This window comes from Lethenteron reissneri, chromosome 16 (genome assembly GCF_015708825.2).
Source record: "Lethenteron reissneri isolate LAM-NWPU_2019-01 chromosome 16, ASM1570882v1, whole genome shotgun sequence".
Classification (NCBI taxonomy): domain Eukaryota; kingdom Metazoa; phylum Chordata; class Hyperoartia; order Petromyzontiformes; family Petromyzontidae; genus Lethenteron; species Lethenteron reissneri.
Genome location: NC_083794.1, coordinates 2,151,800 through 2,168,071, shown reverse-complemented (window position 1 = coordinate 2,168,071; position 16,272 = coordinate 2,151,800). Strand labels below are relative to the sequence as shown.

At 41.9% G+C, this 16,272-nt stretch overlaps 1 protein-coding gene across 1 annotated transcript in view; it reads right to left on the bottom strand.

Moving 5' to 3' along the window:
- Window positions 1-16,272, bottom strand: part of TDO2 (tryptophan 2,3-dioxygenase) — a 130,869-nt gene that overhangs the window by 42,679 nt on the left and 71,918 nt on the right. The window contains exons 6-7 of the mRNA XM_061552202.1: window positions 11,787-11,973; window positions 10,134-10,241 (exon numbers count right to left, since the gene is read on the bottom strand). Coding sequence (XP_061408186.1) covers window positions 10,134-10,241; window positions 11,787-11,973 — 295 coding nt within the window. The remainder of the gene's footprint in view (window positions 1-10,133; window positions 10,242-11,786; window positions 11,974-16,272) is intronic.

Genomic DNA, 16,272 nt, shown 5'->3' with positions numbered 1-16,272 from the left:
TAATAGGCCCAGGGTCAGGCTCAAATACCAATTGTTTCTGGTTGTGTATGCGACCAGGGATTGAATCCAGCTTGCTGGATTTGTAACGTGAGTGATTCATTGACTGCCAAGTGTGGTGGCACACACCAGTGATCGAGTGCAAGGGTTGGTGGATCACATGGATATTACAACATTGCCAAATCCACTGAGCTGAAAAGTAATCAGGAGAAGGCAGACCTTTCAGCACTGTACCCTCAAGTGCATTAGACTCTCTCTGGTCTCCTCCCAAATTAAAAAGAAACCCTCCTGGTATGGAAACTGGTCACGCATTACAAAGCATGACACTCCATAAAGGGTTTAGAGATTATTTAAGGCTTTCTCATATATAATTATATTGATAATAACGAATCAAATTACTAGATGTACGTTTCACTAAAACCACTATTTGATGTGGACTGACTAGTATGTGGCAGGACGTGAATTTCGTAAAGTGCCAGCTACGATTTACTGATGGTTCTGTTTATTGTTATTATTCATATGGATTTCACTTCCCGACTGTTGGACAGCACTGATCTGTAAGAGGTTTATTTGGGTTATATCGCGTAAATATATAAATTTGTCGTTAAAACCCACCACCACCCGACACAGCCAACGAGTAAGGGTTGTTACGTAAACAGAACATGCCAATTCGTCACTAGTACAGCACACCGGTGTGTTGGAGAGCCAAACCATGTTCTGTTTATGTGACAACCCTTACTATTTGGCTATGTCGGGTGGTGGCGGGTTTTAACGACACATATATATATTTACGTGATCTAACCCAAAAAAAAACTCTATTATGGATGATATTGGTCGCGAAAGCCTACGTGTTAAAATCACTGATTTGCTTCAATGCTGTTCTCCGCAGTAAGGAGAAGTGTGTGCTGCATGTGATCGCTGCTTATATTGGCTTCCTTTGGCTCCCATTGTGATGTTGATCTGGTGTTTTATTTAAAATCGCGTATAAGAGACACTACTCAGAAGGAACAACAACAAAAAAACATGCAAAATCAGTCGCTGGATTTTTAAAGCTTTGCAATGAATGGTTGTGGTTTCAGTTGTGCAGTGACTCCTGGGTGGTTTAGCATCGTCTGTTTTTTTTCCTTTGTGGAAAAGCATTGCGAAAGAGTAGGCTTACCCGGGGATTTAATTAAAAAAGTATAGTCTTAGAACTGTGCTGCTTTACACCAGTATAGGGCATTATCTGTGAGGTACACAAAGTGTGCAGCAGAATATCGTGCACATGTGGTTATATTATTTTTAATGAGTGCCCTGCTCTTCCGTGCTGACCATACTGGTTACAAGATGTGCGTTCCCACACTTCACTTCCACTATTGGAGAGCCTTGCCTATCCAGAGATCAGAGGCAGACAACTAGAATGGCAGAAGACTGCCACAATTCTAGAATGTAATCAGACTCTCATCTACTTATCATGCAATTTTTTATTTAATGAATTCCAGCCATAATAGTTGTTTTTATCGTGCCAGGTAAGGCCCACTGAGCTATATAGCTCTTTTTCAGAAGCGACCTGCCTATCACATATGATAGCTCAACGAAGTGGCTTACCACGTGGACATTTAGAGCAGCCAAATACTCTAAACGACAGACAGCCCTTATCCAGCCTCAGGACTTCCCTTTTATGCCCCCCGGCGTGGCCTGGCTCTGCCCTCGGCCATGCCCCCTTCTGGAACTTACCAGAAGGTTCTGGGCCACCTTCCACGTGTCCCCTGCCTGGCTCCGCCCTTGGCTACACCCCCTTCTGGAACCCACCTGAAGGTTCTGGGCTATACCTCACGTGTCCCCTCGGTCACCTTTGCCCTACATCCTTTACCCCGGCCTATCACGTGCTCCACCAGCTGGCGGGGGTGCCACGTCTTCATTAGCCCCCTTCTGCCAGCAGCCAGCGCCATGCACCCGAGTGACCCACTCCATGGCATTGCATGCTCTGCTGGCAGAACGGCTGCCACACTCTGCTCTGCCGTCCGGTCAGCCGTTACGCCCACATTCCCTTTCTCTGTCAGTAACCAGCTCTACGTGCTGTTGTGACTCATTCTATGTCACTACACAAGCATTGGCCGAATTAAAACAATTCCAATGAGCCTGATATTGATGCAAGATGTTTGGTCCAATCGATAGGCTGATATTGTATGCGCCAACTTTGGTGCAATGCTAACTTATAGTCTTTGTGATGTTTACGTGTTATCAGTGTAAATACATGGTGGGGAGCGGTGGCGCAGTGGTTAGCGCGCTCCACTACGAACCCAGTGATCCAAGTTTGATTCCGGCTCATGACCAACACCAGTGACAATAATCTGAATCGTTACTGGGTCTCCTCTAGGTCGACTCAGCCTTAAATTAGTAGCTGGTGTGGTGTGTAAAATACATCACCTCTAGGGAGATAAAGGCGGTCGGCCGTGGCTGATGTCCACCCACCATCTTGTGTGCTGTACTGGCCATCATAGGTGCTCACTTACAGCACTTGTCTTTGTAACCACATCAACAAATGCAGTTTTCACGCTTAACTTAGTTTACTGGGAAACTCATAAACCATAGTCATTTATATCTGCTCCAGCAAAGTGCACAATGCGCTATAATCAGATTTCTGATTAACGTGTTATCTGTCTACCCAATCAATATTTGATGTTGTTCTCCGTTTATTGTTGTTGGCTGGCAGCAACCAGCAAACACAATGGCAATTTTTCAAATTTTGAAACTGGCATGAGTTTTTTTGTATATTTATTTTAACTAAAATATCTCCTTTTCAACATAAATACTATTTTGTTTAGACCCAATACCGTTTAAAAAATGGTTAAGTTTGTCATGTTTTCTGAGAAGTGATCTGGCACAAGAATTGTTGATGTTGTTGAGGCACTTGGTCCTTCGGCCAGAAAATAAATCAATGTCACCTGGGATGACAAACCTTAAACTTAACTATAAACTATTTTTTTTATTTTACCAGTTAAGGCTCACTGAGCTGTATTGCTGTTTTGCAGAAGCGACATGGCCACACATGATCGCCCAATGAAGTGGCTTATCTTGTGGAAATTTATGGAAGCCAAATACTCTAAACGCATGTTTCTAAATGTGGAGGGAAAAATCGGAGGACCCGGAGAAAAATCCACGCGATCACGGGGAGAACATTCAAACTCCAAATATACAGCAGGCGTCAGCATCGGAGTCGAAACAATGACCTCCTTTATACCAGGCGAGATAGTTACCATCTCACCACCGTGGAGCCCCGAACCTTAGAGGTCCCCTTTGCTTATGATGACCAATTATAGTGAAATATGTAATGACCGACTCGTTTGAAAAGGTCATTGCATGCTTCATGTATCAAAAGGTAAAGATGCAACCCAGCAATTGCTTGGTTTCGCCATTGTGCAGTCGAGGGAGTTCTAGACAGTAAAACAAATAATGGGTACCACTCCAGTGCTGATATCTGGTGTGAGACCGTAGACTATCTTCACCGCAACTTTACTCCTGTCGATTCCAAACATGTTGTACGGCATGTACACTAAACACTGGGAATGTCTTCATAAGTTGTATAATCTCCTGTAGATGGAGATGCCTGTAGATGGAGGTTCTTCATGTTCTGCAGTCGTAGATGCCACCACCGTCATCTACGACTCTCAGTCCGAACAGGCAACTGGACATAAGGACAGATTTGTTCGTATCTCTGAAAGTTCCTTAGTCGAATGCTTGTAAGTAGAGGAGTCCCTGTATCCCCAGAGCAGCTCTCGAGAGCTCCCTCTAGTGGAATCCCTTCCACCGGTAGTGCTGCACGTAGTGAATTCCAAGCCCTGCACCCTTACCCATTTATTAGCTTCTAACTATTAATCTCTCGTGTAATTTATCAGCACAACGAAGCAACGTTGTATTTATACGTGTTGCACGTTGTTGCATCGTAGGCCTACTTTGATCATTGTCAATATTGGGAGAGCATCATCTTCATGTGCAATTTTATTTTTAATGTGCAATGTTATTGAGGGACTGTGTATCGTTGTCTTGGTGTGGTCTGGGACTGTTCTTTCTTGCTGTTGTTTTGCTGTCTTGCCCAAGTTTGGGAATTTGTGTACTTATGCAATTTGAACTCATATACTTTATCTATTTTACATATTTAGTTTTAGTGATTTGCTTACCTTTCCTATACTTTGCACTGCTATAGTTTTTTGTATTGTGTTTGTTGTTCTAACTCTCTGACCCCGTGCGCCTACTGGACATCTGTAGAAAAACAGCTTCACAGCTTATCAGATTCGGATTTCTCCGAGATAAATAAAGATTCAGATTCTGATCATTGTAGTCATTATCATCTAGCCATTTACGAATAAAAGGCTTCCCAAGCTGTTGCCTTGCCTAACGATTCAATTCTAAGATAAATACTCATGTCTACAATACTTGCATAGACGTTGCAATAAAATTTGTACTTCACCTTGAAAAAAAAAAAGTATTTGAACAGGGAAGCAAACATGGTATAGACTGTTTAAACAATGATTGTAAGAATCAATAGTATGTTGTCATCTTCAAAGCATTCTAGTTAATAACATCTAGCAATGTCATCTTGTTTCAAAGAGGTCAGGAATTGACCAATTATGCTGATGACAGCAACGTTTTAGTCCTGCTTTTCTACTTTTTTGCAAGCAGTTGATGTACAACTTCTGAAGGTAAAGTCAGGAATCATTCATTGATAGATGTTGGGCTGATTTTAACATAATAACGAGTGAATTAATAAAACATATTTAAAATGATTTCGTGTCTTCTGAGACCAATACAAGTCAATGTCTAATTCTGATTAATAAGTACGGAACATTAATTACAATTAAAAGTTAATCAACAGCTCAAATTTATATTTTAGCTTAATTCAGCTAACTTGGAGACTACAGACGTAACATGGATTCATGTTAATTGTATTAAGAGGCCTACACAGTGCCATATGTATCTGAAATCATCCTGTAGGTATATAGAACAAACGGTTAACAGGAATTTTCATCGTGCATGCTAAAGGCACATAATGTGCAACATTACACTATGTTGTTGTATGTATGTTGAATTAGTTGTTCCATTCAAAAGGTTCACAACCCAGCCAGGCAAATAGTTGAAAAACAATGCATATTTGTCGTGGCATTGAATTGGCCAGCATACAACTCTTTTGCAAAACATATGGCCACCCAATAATGAGTTTGTGAGTTCATATGGCATATCACCCACATATTCCTCAATTTGAATCTGCATAGCAACCATCGCTCCCCTACTGTGAAAACTTAGCAGGATCCTTCTGAAAAAAAGTCATGAGGCTCGGTGAGGCTTCCCTGGCCATGTTTTGCTCATCCATCTGACGTTCCATGAGAAGTTGACTGAAACAGAGTCTGATTAATCACATGGTCGCTGCAATTGGGATGTGGCTTTTCAACAACTTGTTAACACAGCACACCGAATTATGCGTTTACTTCAGAAACAATCAAATGAAAATCTCCAACTAGAAATAAATATTACAGTTATGAAAAGCTAACCCTGTAAAATGAAATAATTAAAATGCAATTTGTACTCAAATATAGAAACGTTAAACTCGCTTTAAGGCATTATATTTTTAACCAGCGCTATACATCTAATTTACAGATAAATAAAACATATATAAAGGCAATGATCCCCATGTAGCTTATACAGGCTCTTTGGGCAAGTGCTTTTAGCGAGTAGCACCTATGAAGGCCGGAACGGCACACAATGGGAGGTGGTGTGGCCAGATCCACGCCTGTCTGCCTTTGTCTCCCCGGTGCTGACGTTTACACACCGCTCTAAATACTAATGTAAAGCTAAATCAGCCTAGCGGAAAGCCCACGACCATTTCAAATAATCACCACCGATGTTAGCCGTAGATGGGAATTGATCTCTGGCAACTCGGTTCAAAGTGCAGTGCGCTAATCACAACACTGCATATCATACATACATACAAACTCACGGACGAGACCAGTAATGAAACTGCAGCCAATGAAGCGGATTACCACTGTGGAGATAGGAGCCATGTTATCAGGCTATGTGTGCAGGAGTGTATGGATTGTGGCTTTGCAGGTCCATGAGTGATTGCTTTGGCATGGGGAGAGCTTTCATCCAGCAGTGGATGGACAATGGCTGATGATTGTGATACATCTCAAATGCTTTGAGAGCAGATTCAGAGTTTGATGAGGACGATGATGATGATCATCATGATCGTCATCATCATGTGTAATAATGTTTAATTATGTTGGAGGTGTCATCTTCACCACTATTCCACTCACAATTGATTCTACCACAGCAGCGAGGTATAGCACGTTGCCTCTTTCCTGCACAGTACCGAGTGAGGCTGCTATCCTGGTATCCATGAAAACAGCTGTGGTACAATGTCCATGTATGTATGTACATGTACAGCCCTTTTTGTCAGTCCACTATGGGGATCATTTGATCATACTTCCCCATACAACTCAGTGTGAGTTAGTGAAGGAAACGTTTGAACAGAGTACGCTTTAGCAATGGCTTTTACCGCATTGCACTCTGTGACAACATTGGCCCGTGGCAGCCTATAGCACCTGTTTATTGCATGGTAGTAGTTGCCCATCTGAGCACTATCAAGGCTCAACCCGGCTTAGCTGCTGACATCTAATGAGATGGGGTGCACTCCTGGTATTATACTGTCCGCTTCAATTCACAAGTTAATGAGGATTCATCTGCAAAGGTGCTAAGATGTCCTCCCCCAAGTGTCACGGATGTGAGGAGTTCTGACATACTAAATACATCTTATGCAATTGGGAAATATAATGCATTCCAAGCTAGACATTTCGTAATATGTCTTAAAATAACTTTACAGGGCCGGTGGTAGATTGTTGCCTCTCGTTGCAAAGATTTGTGGTTCAAGACCCCGGGGCCACCCTGGTTAATCCTGCCATGTATTTAGTGCAAATATTGGCTTCTGCACGGTGGTGGACGTTAAAGGCCTTACGACATGGTTTGAATAAAATTAGGCCATGTATGCCAAAACTATGGTCTTAATTTGAACAAAAAATTACTCGCAAATTACTTAATTTGTTAAACAAATGGGGATAATGGCCCTTTATTAAAAATATATATAATTACACCATCCTGAAGAAGTGTATTGAGATCCAGCGATGTTTTTTTTCTGATCAAACAAATGTCTAAAAATAATTTAGACAAACTTAATGGCTAATAAAAAAGGGTATGAGTATGCCTTCTCGGAATTAGGAAATGTACATCATCAATGCACTTGTGACGGTTTTCGAGTTGGCACATTGCATCCTGCATACTCATTGTTCCTTTCTTAATTTCACAGAAGGATAAAATGGAAGACAAACTCTTTAAGAGCCCTCAGCGATGTCATTCCTAATGGGTCATGCGTCACCTCTTTATCAAACATAATAAACATCAACACTCCTTTTTTTCCGTCAGTTTGGCCACTTCAGCATTTACTCACTAATGTTTACTACAATGCCACGTGCTGACACCATCTCACTAGCACTGCTGTTAGTGCATTCAAAAGGGCACAGAGCAAGACAAATTAACGAGTTTGTAGTTAAGGGATGTAAGCACACAGGAGGGACGCTGCCGCAATAGGTAAGGGTTTGCATGCTGGACTTGCAATGCAGAGGTCGCCAGTTGGATCCCCTAAACAGGCTTCTCTTCGGGTTTTAAGTAAACAATCCACCCGGCATCTGCACACAGACTAAATTCCATCACTCCATCTCCTTATAACAACAGGTTTAATCCTTTCAGACAATAAAACAGGAGGTGTCAAGATGTTAAAACACCAAACAGAATCCTTCTTCAAGGAATCCTGTCTGCATTAACCACACGTACTTGTGGTGAACATGCAAAAAGAAATGCTCTGATAATATATTGCATCGTCTTTGAAACTGATTGGTCCACACCAGAGACAGCTTTTTTTAGCCTCGTCTCAAAGTGTTCGACCAGAGAACGTCAAAGGGCGAACAGCACAACGACAATGCACTATCAGGCCATTGAGAGCTCCGGTTGAGCAACTACGTGTATTGTCTTTGTACTGTTCACCTTTTGGCGTTGTGTTCTGGTCTGACATTGGCGTTGTTTTCTGGTCGGATAAACTCGGCCATAAAGAAGGCTGTCTGGTGTAGGCCAATCAGTTTCAAAGACAATCCATATATAATCAGAGCATATTTTTTGTTTGCATGTTCACCATAAGTACGTGTGGTTAATGCAGACATGATTCCTTGAATAAAGACTATGTTTGGTGTTTTAACATCTTGACACCTATTTTATTGCCAGAAAGGGTAAAACCTATTGTTGTATTTGAATATAGCAAGAAAGGTCCCATACTCCATCTGCTTGCTAGCCGGGCTGCTTTAGCCTCTGGTTGCCAAACGATACATAAGGTCGCACTCATTACACACGAAGTTCTTGCCACACCTGAATCACAATGCCTTGCTGATCTCGTCAAGGAACATAAACCATCGCACGTACTCCGGTCATCCTTTGGCTAACCATCGAACAAAGACAGTCACTGCATCGCGCATACACGCTTCTGTGGCAGATATCAAGAAGCCACTGGAGCTATGGATTTCTTTAGAAGTACTATGTATGTTTAGCTTATTGCCTTTCCCCGCACCTCCGATAAGCACAGTTAGCTACATACGGTGCGAAAGAAGTTCAACATACATACAAATGCGAATTTATTCTCTCCATCCCCAAGGGCTGACATTAAATTTTAATTCTCATACGCTGGCTGTCATCCCTTCTAAAACCCCATTTTAAAACATGTCCTGCACAAGCCCTCTTTACTTCAGCCAAAATTAAGTCTTTAACCTGCAGGTGTTTACTAATCCACAGCTCCTCCTTCTGCTTCTAAATTTATTTCCAAACACTGCATTACTCCTTCTTGGTTCTTTCGGTAAAGTCACGTAGAAGGGAAGTAATAAAATAATAAAAATGAAACATAATAAAATGATTCTCACGACGTTTCGGCCACAACGCAAGTAGCCGTCCTCAGGTGAAAACCAGGTCTGTCGAGGCGACAGCGTCTGATTTAAAACATTGTTGGGACACTAAACACTGTACAGCTGTTGTGATATGAAATGTAAGATGCATTCTTTTTGAGATTACTCGAATGACATCATAAGTCTCACTGTTGTGTCCCCAAACATGGATTTATGTAGCAGTTTCAGACCACACAGCAGCCATCTCTTCCCATGACGTAAAACAGTTATCACACGAGTCACCCTGAATTTTGACCGCTGTTGAATCATTACTGCATACATTTGCATTGGTTATTTTGACATTTTTAAACCTCCATATTCATTATAACCTTGAGCACAGCGTCTAGCAAAGTGCACGCCTCGTGCTTTTGTTGAAACAAACTGTACTCGTCACAAAGTGGGAATGTATGCAGAGTGCACGGGATGGCGACTCCGACCCCACTGTCTCAAGCATCGCATCCTCGGCGTCCGCTGGCGTCCTGCTTTACGAGCGACAAAAAGAGAAATTGCGACCAGTCTGGGCATAATGCGCCGGCCCAAGACCCGCGGGGGTGCCCGGCGGCTCTGTTCGGACGGCGCCAGATGGACGGTCGTCAACACGCCGGCTCACGCCACCCCCTCTACCTCTGTGTCCGCGACCTGACGACGCGGCACGAGAACTGGGGGAAGCGACTGGACACGGCTCTCGCATAAACTCAAACTATAAACTATCAAGTAGGGTCCACTGAGCAACAAAGCTCTTTTTCAGAAGCGACCTGGCCACAACTGATAGCGCAAAGAAGTGGCATATCACGTGGACATTTACAGCAGAGGGAAAAACCGGAGGACCTGAAGAAAAATCCACACAATCACGGGAAGAACATGTAAACTCCAAATATACAGGCATCAAGGTCGGGATCGAACCCACAACCACCTGTATACCAGGTGAGGTAGTTAACATCTTACCACACATGGGCGCAGAAGCCACAGGCTGCTGCTGTTATGTCTGCTACAGGCCAAGGTAGATCCTGGAGCTTCGAGTGAAGTTCCTTGCACAGCAGAAGGCTGCTATGACCCTGTGCTGGGCACGCATCTCGTGAGTGAGTGGCTTTCTCAAGCAAAACAAAACAGAAGAGAGGTCCCCACCTTGGCCTTGCAAGCCTCTTCCTCCAACCTTTCAAAGACACTTTTCTTCAGCTTCTCCCAGAAGTTGAAGCCGCCCGCCTCCAAACCTGGGGTCCTCTCCAGCCACTCCTGAAAAGAACACAAATTAATCACAATTGTTGACAACAATAAAAAAAAAACTTTTGAATATGGAGGCAAAATGTATGCAGTCCTTGCTGACACACTTATAGTGAACACGAATTATGTGAAAAATTAGTTTTTTTTTTATTAAAAATATTTCAGAGTTCCTTTTACTGAAATCATATTAAACCATGAAACATTATTTTGCTTTAAATTATTCATGCATGAGAGAGTTAAAGCATTATTTTTCTAGCCAAAGTGTGGCTTTTAATAGAAGCATGTGAAGTATGTTGAACACTAGCAAGTGTAGAAAACTATGTCTGCATTTGCCTAAGAGAATCATCCAAGAAATTCACGCTATTATGTGGGCCATTAACAACTGTAATTGGTTATACATTCCTGTAAAATTTCCCTTGATATTTGATTTGACCTGAAACATTATTTTACAGAATGCAGCACATGAGAGCAAGTGCTGGTGACGTGAATTTTATTAAGAGCCCACAATCATGTTTTAATGAAAATAAAAAACAGTCTTACAATGCACAAAAAAAACACTTGTGGAAATGTCACTACACAATAGCAGTTCTTTATCATCCTACTTCGGTTATCAGCTCTTGAGTTACATCTAATGCACTTCATCGCCATCGCTCGTAATATTCTAATGGTGGCATAATTTTCGCCCCGTTACATTAATTGATTGAGTTATTCTGTATCCACAGCGGTCATCCTTTTTTTGTTAGAGTAAAAATCCCTCCATGCTTATATGAGGAGGTGTCTACAATGGGGCGTCTCGCTATTGGCTTCTCACAAAATAGGTACCGGATTTGATCAACCTCAGAGTAATAAACAAAGATGGCCACCGAATCCTGCGGCTCTTTCAGATGCCTTCCTGTGGCCGTCTTGAACGCTCTTCCTTCCGATATCAGAAAACCGCTGAAGCTGTGCATTTTTAAATAGTTTAGGTTGAAAACTAATTTCTTTAGCACTCCTTTTTGTGTTCAGTTTGTTGTCCTTCCCCCGCACCTCCAATTAGCGCGGTTGGCTACGTACGGTGTGAAAGAAGTTCAACATACAGTAAATACAACGATGGGCTCAGTCATTCAACAACTGTATTTTAACTCATAACTGTCGAATTGTGAGTGTAGTGCTCTGCCGCAGCTGAGTCGACCTAGGAGAGGCCCAGGAGCGGTTCAGATAAGCATCACTGGTGTTGGACATGAGCGGGAATCAAACTCGGGTCGCCGGGTTCGTAGCGCAGCGCGCTAACCCCTAATACTATCACTCCCCAGTACGTACATATGCACACGCACATGCAAATACACGTACACAGGCGAGAAGCGTTTAAACGCTGGGCTTTTAGCATTCAATGTCAATCCTGGTTACGTAGGCACCCACCGACACGCTTCTACCGTGAAACTCGAATTGAACAGTGCCGAAACGTTTGTGCTACTTTTTTTTCAACGACGACGCCGGTGAATTTGAAGGTGCCAAGCATTTGCTGCACCGACAGTAAAAAAAATACGAAGGCCATTAGTAGTTTTGAGCCCCCTTCACCTGAACGAGCTGCAGGAGCGTGGGCTCGATTTCCGACAAGCGCAGCTTCTCAAACTCCTCTCCCCGGAAGCTGTCGCGGTAGTGGCGCTTGTTGTACGGCACGCGCAGGCTGTCCGGAACGCCAATCTTGTTCTCGAGCATGCGGAACTGCAAACTCTGGAACCCCGACGCGGGTGACAGGTAGTGCCTGTGGGAAGTTCAAGTGATCGTCTTCAAATGAGAACATTCACTGGGTCACTCTTATTTGTTTACGTTGTTATATTCTACCAATGTTATTTGTTACTTATCATTATATCTCTGAAAATGCACTTATGTGCTATTAAAAAATTAGTTTTCTTATTCTTATTTTTAAAAATGTGACAAGAGCCCGGTAAAAGGCACGAACTTAACAAGGGCCGGGGGGGGGGGGGGTACAGAAATTCAATGGACCAAAGTCTGAACTCAGTATTCCTGAGTCCTGGGAAGGGGTGGGGCGATATTGGGCTCACTTGCCCCACTCACGTAGGCAGGGACTGCGAGCAGCGGGTAGCGGTTGGGTTGTTATACGGGAAAGGGCAGGCAAGGGGAAGAGGAGCAAAAGGAAAAAGAAGAGGGGGCAGGGGGGGAGTACACTTAACAAAACCTTTAACACCTCATAGTAGTAGTAGGCTTTCACGACTAGCATTATCCCATAATAGAGGTTTTTGGGTTAGATCGCGTGAATATGAGTATTTAAGACCCAAACAGGAGTAATTTCTCCACAACTCTGGCTGTCACCTGATGATGCTAGTTGTAATTACTGGCGAAACGTTGTACTCAGATTGTAAATGTTGTGGATTTGGTCTCCAAGACACTGGTATGCTGTACTAATAACGAATTTGCATGTTCTGTTTACGTGACAAACGTTACTAAGTGGCTGTGGTGGGTGGTGGCGGGTTTAACGACACATTTATATATTTACATGATCTAACCCAAAAAAACATTTATATTTATGCGATGTAACCCAAAAACTTCTATGATGAATAACAAAATCTTCCAAACAAAATAACTGACCCACTCTTAAAAATTATACGACCCTGATCTCTTTAGTTCTCGGTTGGTGAAACAAATAAACTTTAACTCATTCATGTCATGATAAATATGGTAGTTTGGTTTTTACATGTACACTGCGATTCTTTATTGGTTGTATGTCATAATATGAAGCATGAAGCATTTATCACAGTGAGTCGCGCGATATTAGGAAGCAACTGGGAGCTATACACTTTAAAATCTCGATTGATAACTGATTTCATGAGAATCGCTTTTAGTGTTTAGCTTGTTGTCCTTCCCCACACCTCCGATTAGCATGGTTAGCTATGTACGGAGCAAAAGAAACTCGGCCTACACACGATAGCTTGTGGCAGAAAACAGCTGCAGGATTGGCATTGGAGACTTACTTCTACACTCTTATTATAGGGACACTGTTTCCATGTTCTGTTGAATATGCCCTATCCTGGTCAAAAATGAGGTCAGTGACCACTCATACCATCAACTCACTGTGCTCAAGAAACGGGTTTAATCATGCTAATTTCTCACATTAACATCACTAGCCCCGCCCACTTCGTTGATGACCCTTGGGCTACATCCATTTTGAACCTTTAAAACAGTCTGCCTCAGCAGCTTTCCTCTTTTCTCCTCCTGACGACGATCGCTTGTGTTGTGATCGAAACGTCGTCATTTTTTGTTATTTTCTTTTAACCTATCTACAGTACGTGACTTTACCGAAAGACCCAAAGGATATGAATTACTGCAGTCACGAAAGCTTTAAGTCAAGATTTTATATAAACATACGAACGAACTAAAGTTTTTTTAATAAACTGCAATTTTCGCTAACCTTCTAAGACAGTAATTACAGTGTAACTGCAATACAATTAACCATAAATGAGCATTTACTTCCTTAACAAATGTGCAATGTCTATGAAATCATGCAGCTATAGGCCCAGCAACAATCACCAAGATGCCACTCTCCACTGAAATAAATTAGCATTTTTTTAACATTGCACATGTGTTATTGTACAGTGTTGTAATCACAATCAAAATATTATTATAATTACAAATATAAATCCATGAAATATTCACTTCTGACCACTGCTCACACAGGGCTTGAAAATTTTCAACGTTAGACCAGATAAAAAAATGTATCAAGTAATGTGGGGAGGATGTACCTGGACAATCATGCAATGATTGAAATGCTTATCCAAGAGTTAACACTGTTACAGGAAATTTCAGCTATTACGCAGTAATCACAACGCAGGATTGAAAGTCACTCAAACATTTAGAGTGAAACTTCATTTATTAAAGTGCTTTTCATATAATTGATTTTTCTACTGCATTAACATTGTTGCATTTTGATCAGAAATCTGCCAATTTCACCAATTTCCCCTCTGATTTAAAGTAATATCGCAGAACTTAGCAGGGATGCTTCTGTGGTGTAACGGTCCACACACTCAATTTGAAATGCAGGAGTCGCCGGTTCGATCTCCCAGTGTACATGGATTCAACCAGAGTCATCCGCCGGGCAGGTTGCGTGTGGTGGGGTCAAGTGGTGGATACTCTCACCTCTTCCAATACGTCTGGCCATTGTGGCACCAATCTATCGGATCTCTCTAGAGCTCTCTCTATTCGGATCCCTTCTGCCAGCAGTGGCGTAATCAAGACAATCCAGGGCTGACCCTTTATCCATTACCGAGGAGATATGCGAGAGATCTGCCAAAGTGGCTCAGACCAATGAAGGGTTGTGTGCAGAATGGCATAGGTGGGATGACAAGTCATTGTGTTTCGTTGACAAAAGCCCATCAATGTGGGTTACGTGCAGTGCAGTGGTGATTCTCTCTTAGCCTCCCATGAATAACAAGTCCCACCTTGCCCTGAAAGCCTGAATTTTCACTAAGGCTATTGGCAATAACGATAACACGAGTTTGGTAGAATTGGTGTTCGCACCATCTTCATAGCGCAAGGCTACCACAAAAGTGCTATATTGTTACTGGCAGTTACCGTGTGCCAGTAGGGCCAGTGAGGCAACACTCGATCCGTTTTAACCATAGGTATGTAATGTGCAGGTAATTGTTCAAACGTAACGGTGACACTGGCACACATGGCCTACTCTCTCTCCAATAGCGTCACAGGATCTCTAACAAAGCCTCTGGAGTCCTAAACGTTTTTTTCCAGGAATGTTTTTCCAAATTCTTCTCGAGTAAGTAATTGGTCAAAAATCTGCACAATGCTCACGTGATGTCTTTAATTGAGCGCAATACGAGCTGATATGTTGAACTGAACTGAACTTTTTTCGCACCATACGTAGCCCACCGTGCTAATTCCACAACTGGAGCGATATCAAGATAGGTCGATGTAAATATTTGATGTACCCACATTGATTTGTTGGATACTAATGTGAAATAATTTCACTCACTATTCATAACTGTAAAAAAATCGTCACAGTGCCTTGAATATTAAGTGCTTAATTTTTTTGTAAAATAGCACATTGGGTGTTACATGATGCAAATCTGTTTTTGATTTCAATAACAAAAAATGTACCAACTAAGTGTTCACATGAACTCGTTTCTATGCAAGTACACAGTGTTAGCTCTTCATACAAACATTGCATTCCGTGTATTGTTTATTTTAAAGACTGAAAGAAAACATTTGTTTGGTAATTTCATAGTAAGTTATAGCTGAATGCTTGAAGTATTAATTTATTTGTTTAATATGCTAGCAGGCACTGTAATCATTAAATAACATTTCGCGGTGATTTTAAAAATAAAATCATCCTGTAAATTACTTTATATTACTCACAAAGGTTGAAATAATATACTGCAAACACACTAAACGTTTGATCTACAAATTGGTCATTTCATTTTTATGAAGGCAATCCAAATGGTTGATAATGGTTTTGTCTCAAAAGCTGCGTAAATGGCACTCGATATAATTCACGAAAACGTATATTAAATAAGCTTGCTTTCTAAATTCATTTGCATACTTTTTTTCGCTAAACAACAAGTTGGTTGGTCTGTTACACTATTCCTGCAATTGAAGTACACATTCTTAATGAGGGATTTTAGTTGAATGCGATAACTGGGTTGTTTGTCCATGGTGGGGGGGGGGTCTGAGAACGTAAACATGCATCGCTTCGTTTAGTCCAAAGCACCACACTCAAACGTGGTACTTTCAAATTGACTGGGACTGAATATATTATAATCGCCCAGACTTTTAAATACGTTTTGCAGACATTACATTGAACTCGGGCCGACTTTTACTGCTGAAACACGTAAATAAATTCGGTGCGTGCCGAATTCAAAGTCTTTCGATAGTGTCTCAGCGGTCTAACTATTGGCACCATCAGGACACATGACGAGAGCCAGAAAAGAGCCACGCTTTCGCCAAGACCACCACTGTTATCTTCTCAAAAAGCGGTACCCATTTTCCCACTGAGTAGGAACCGAGAGCCAATTCGATTCCATGACCTTCTCAT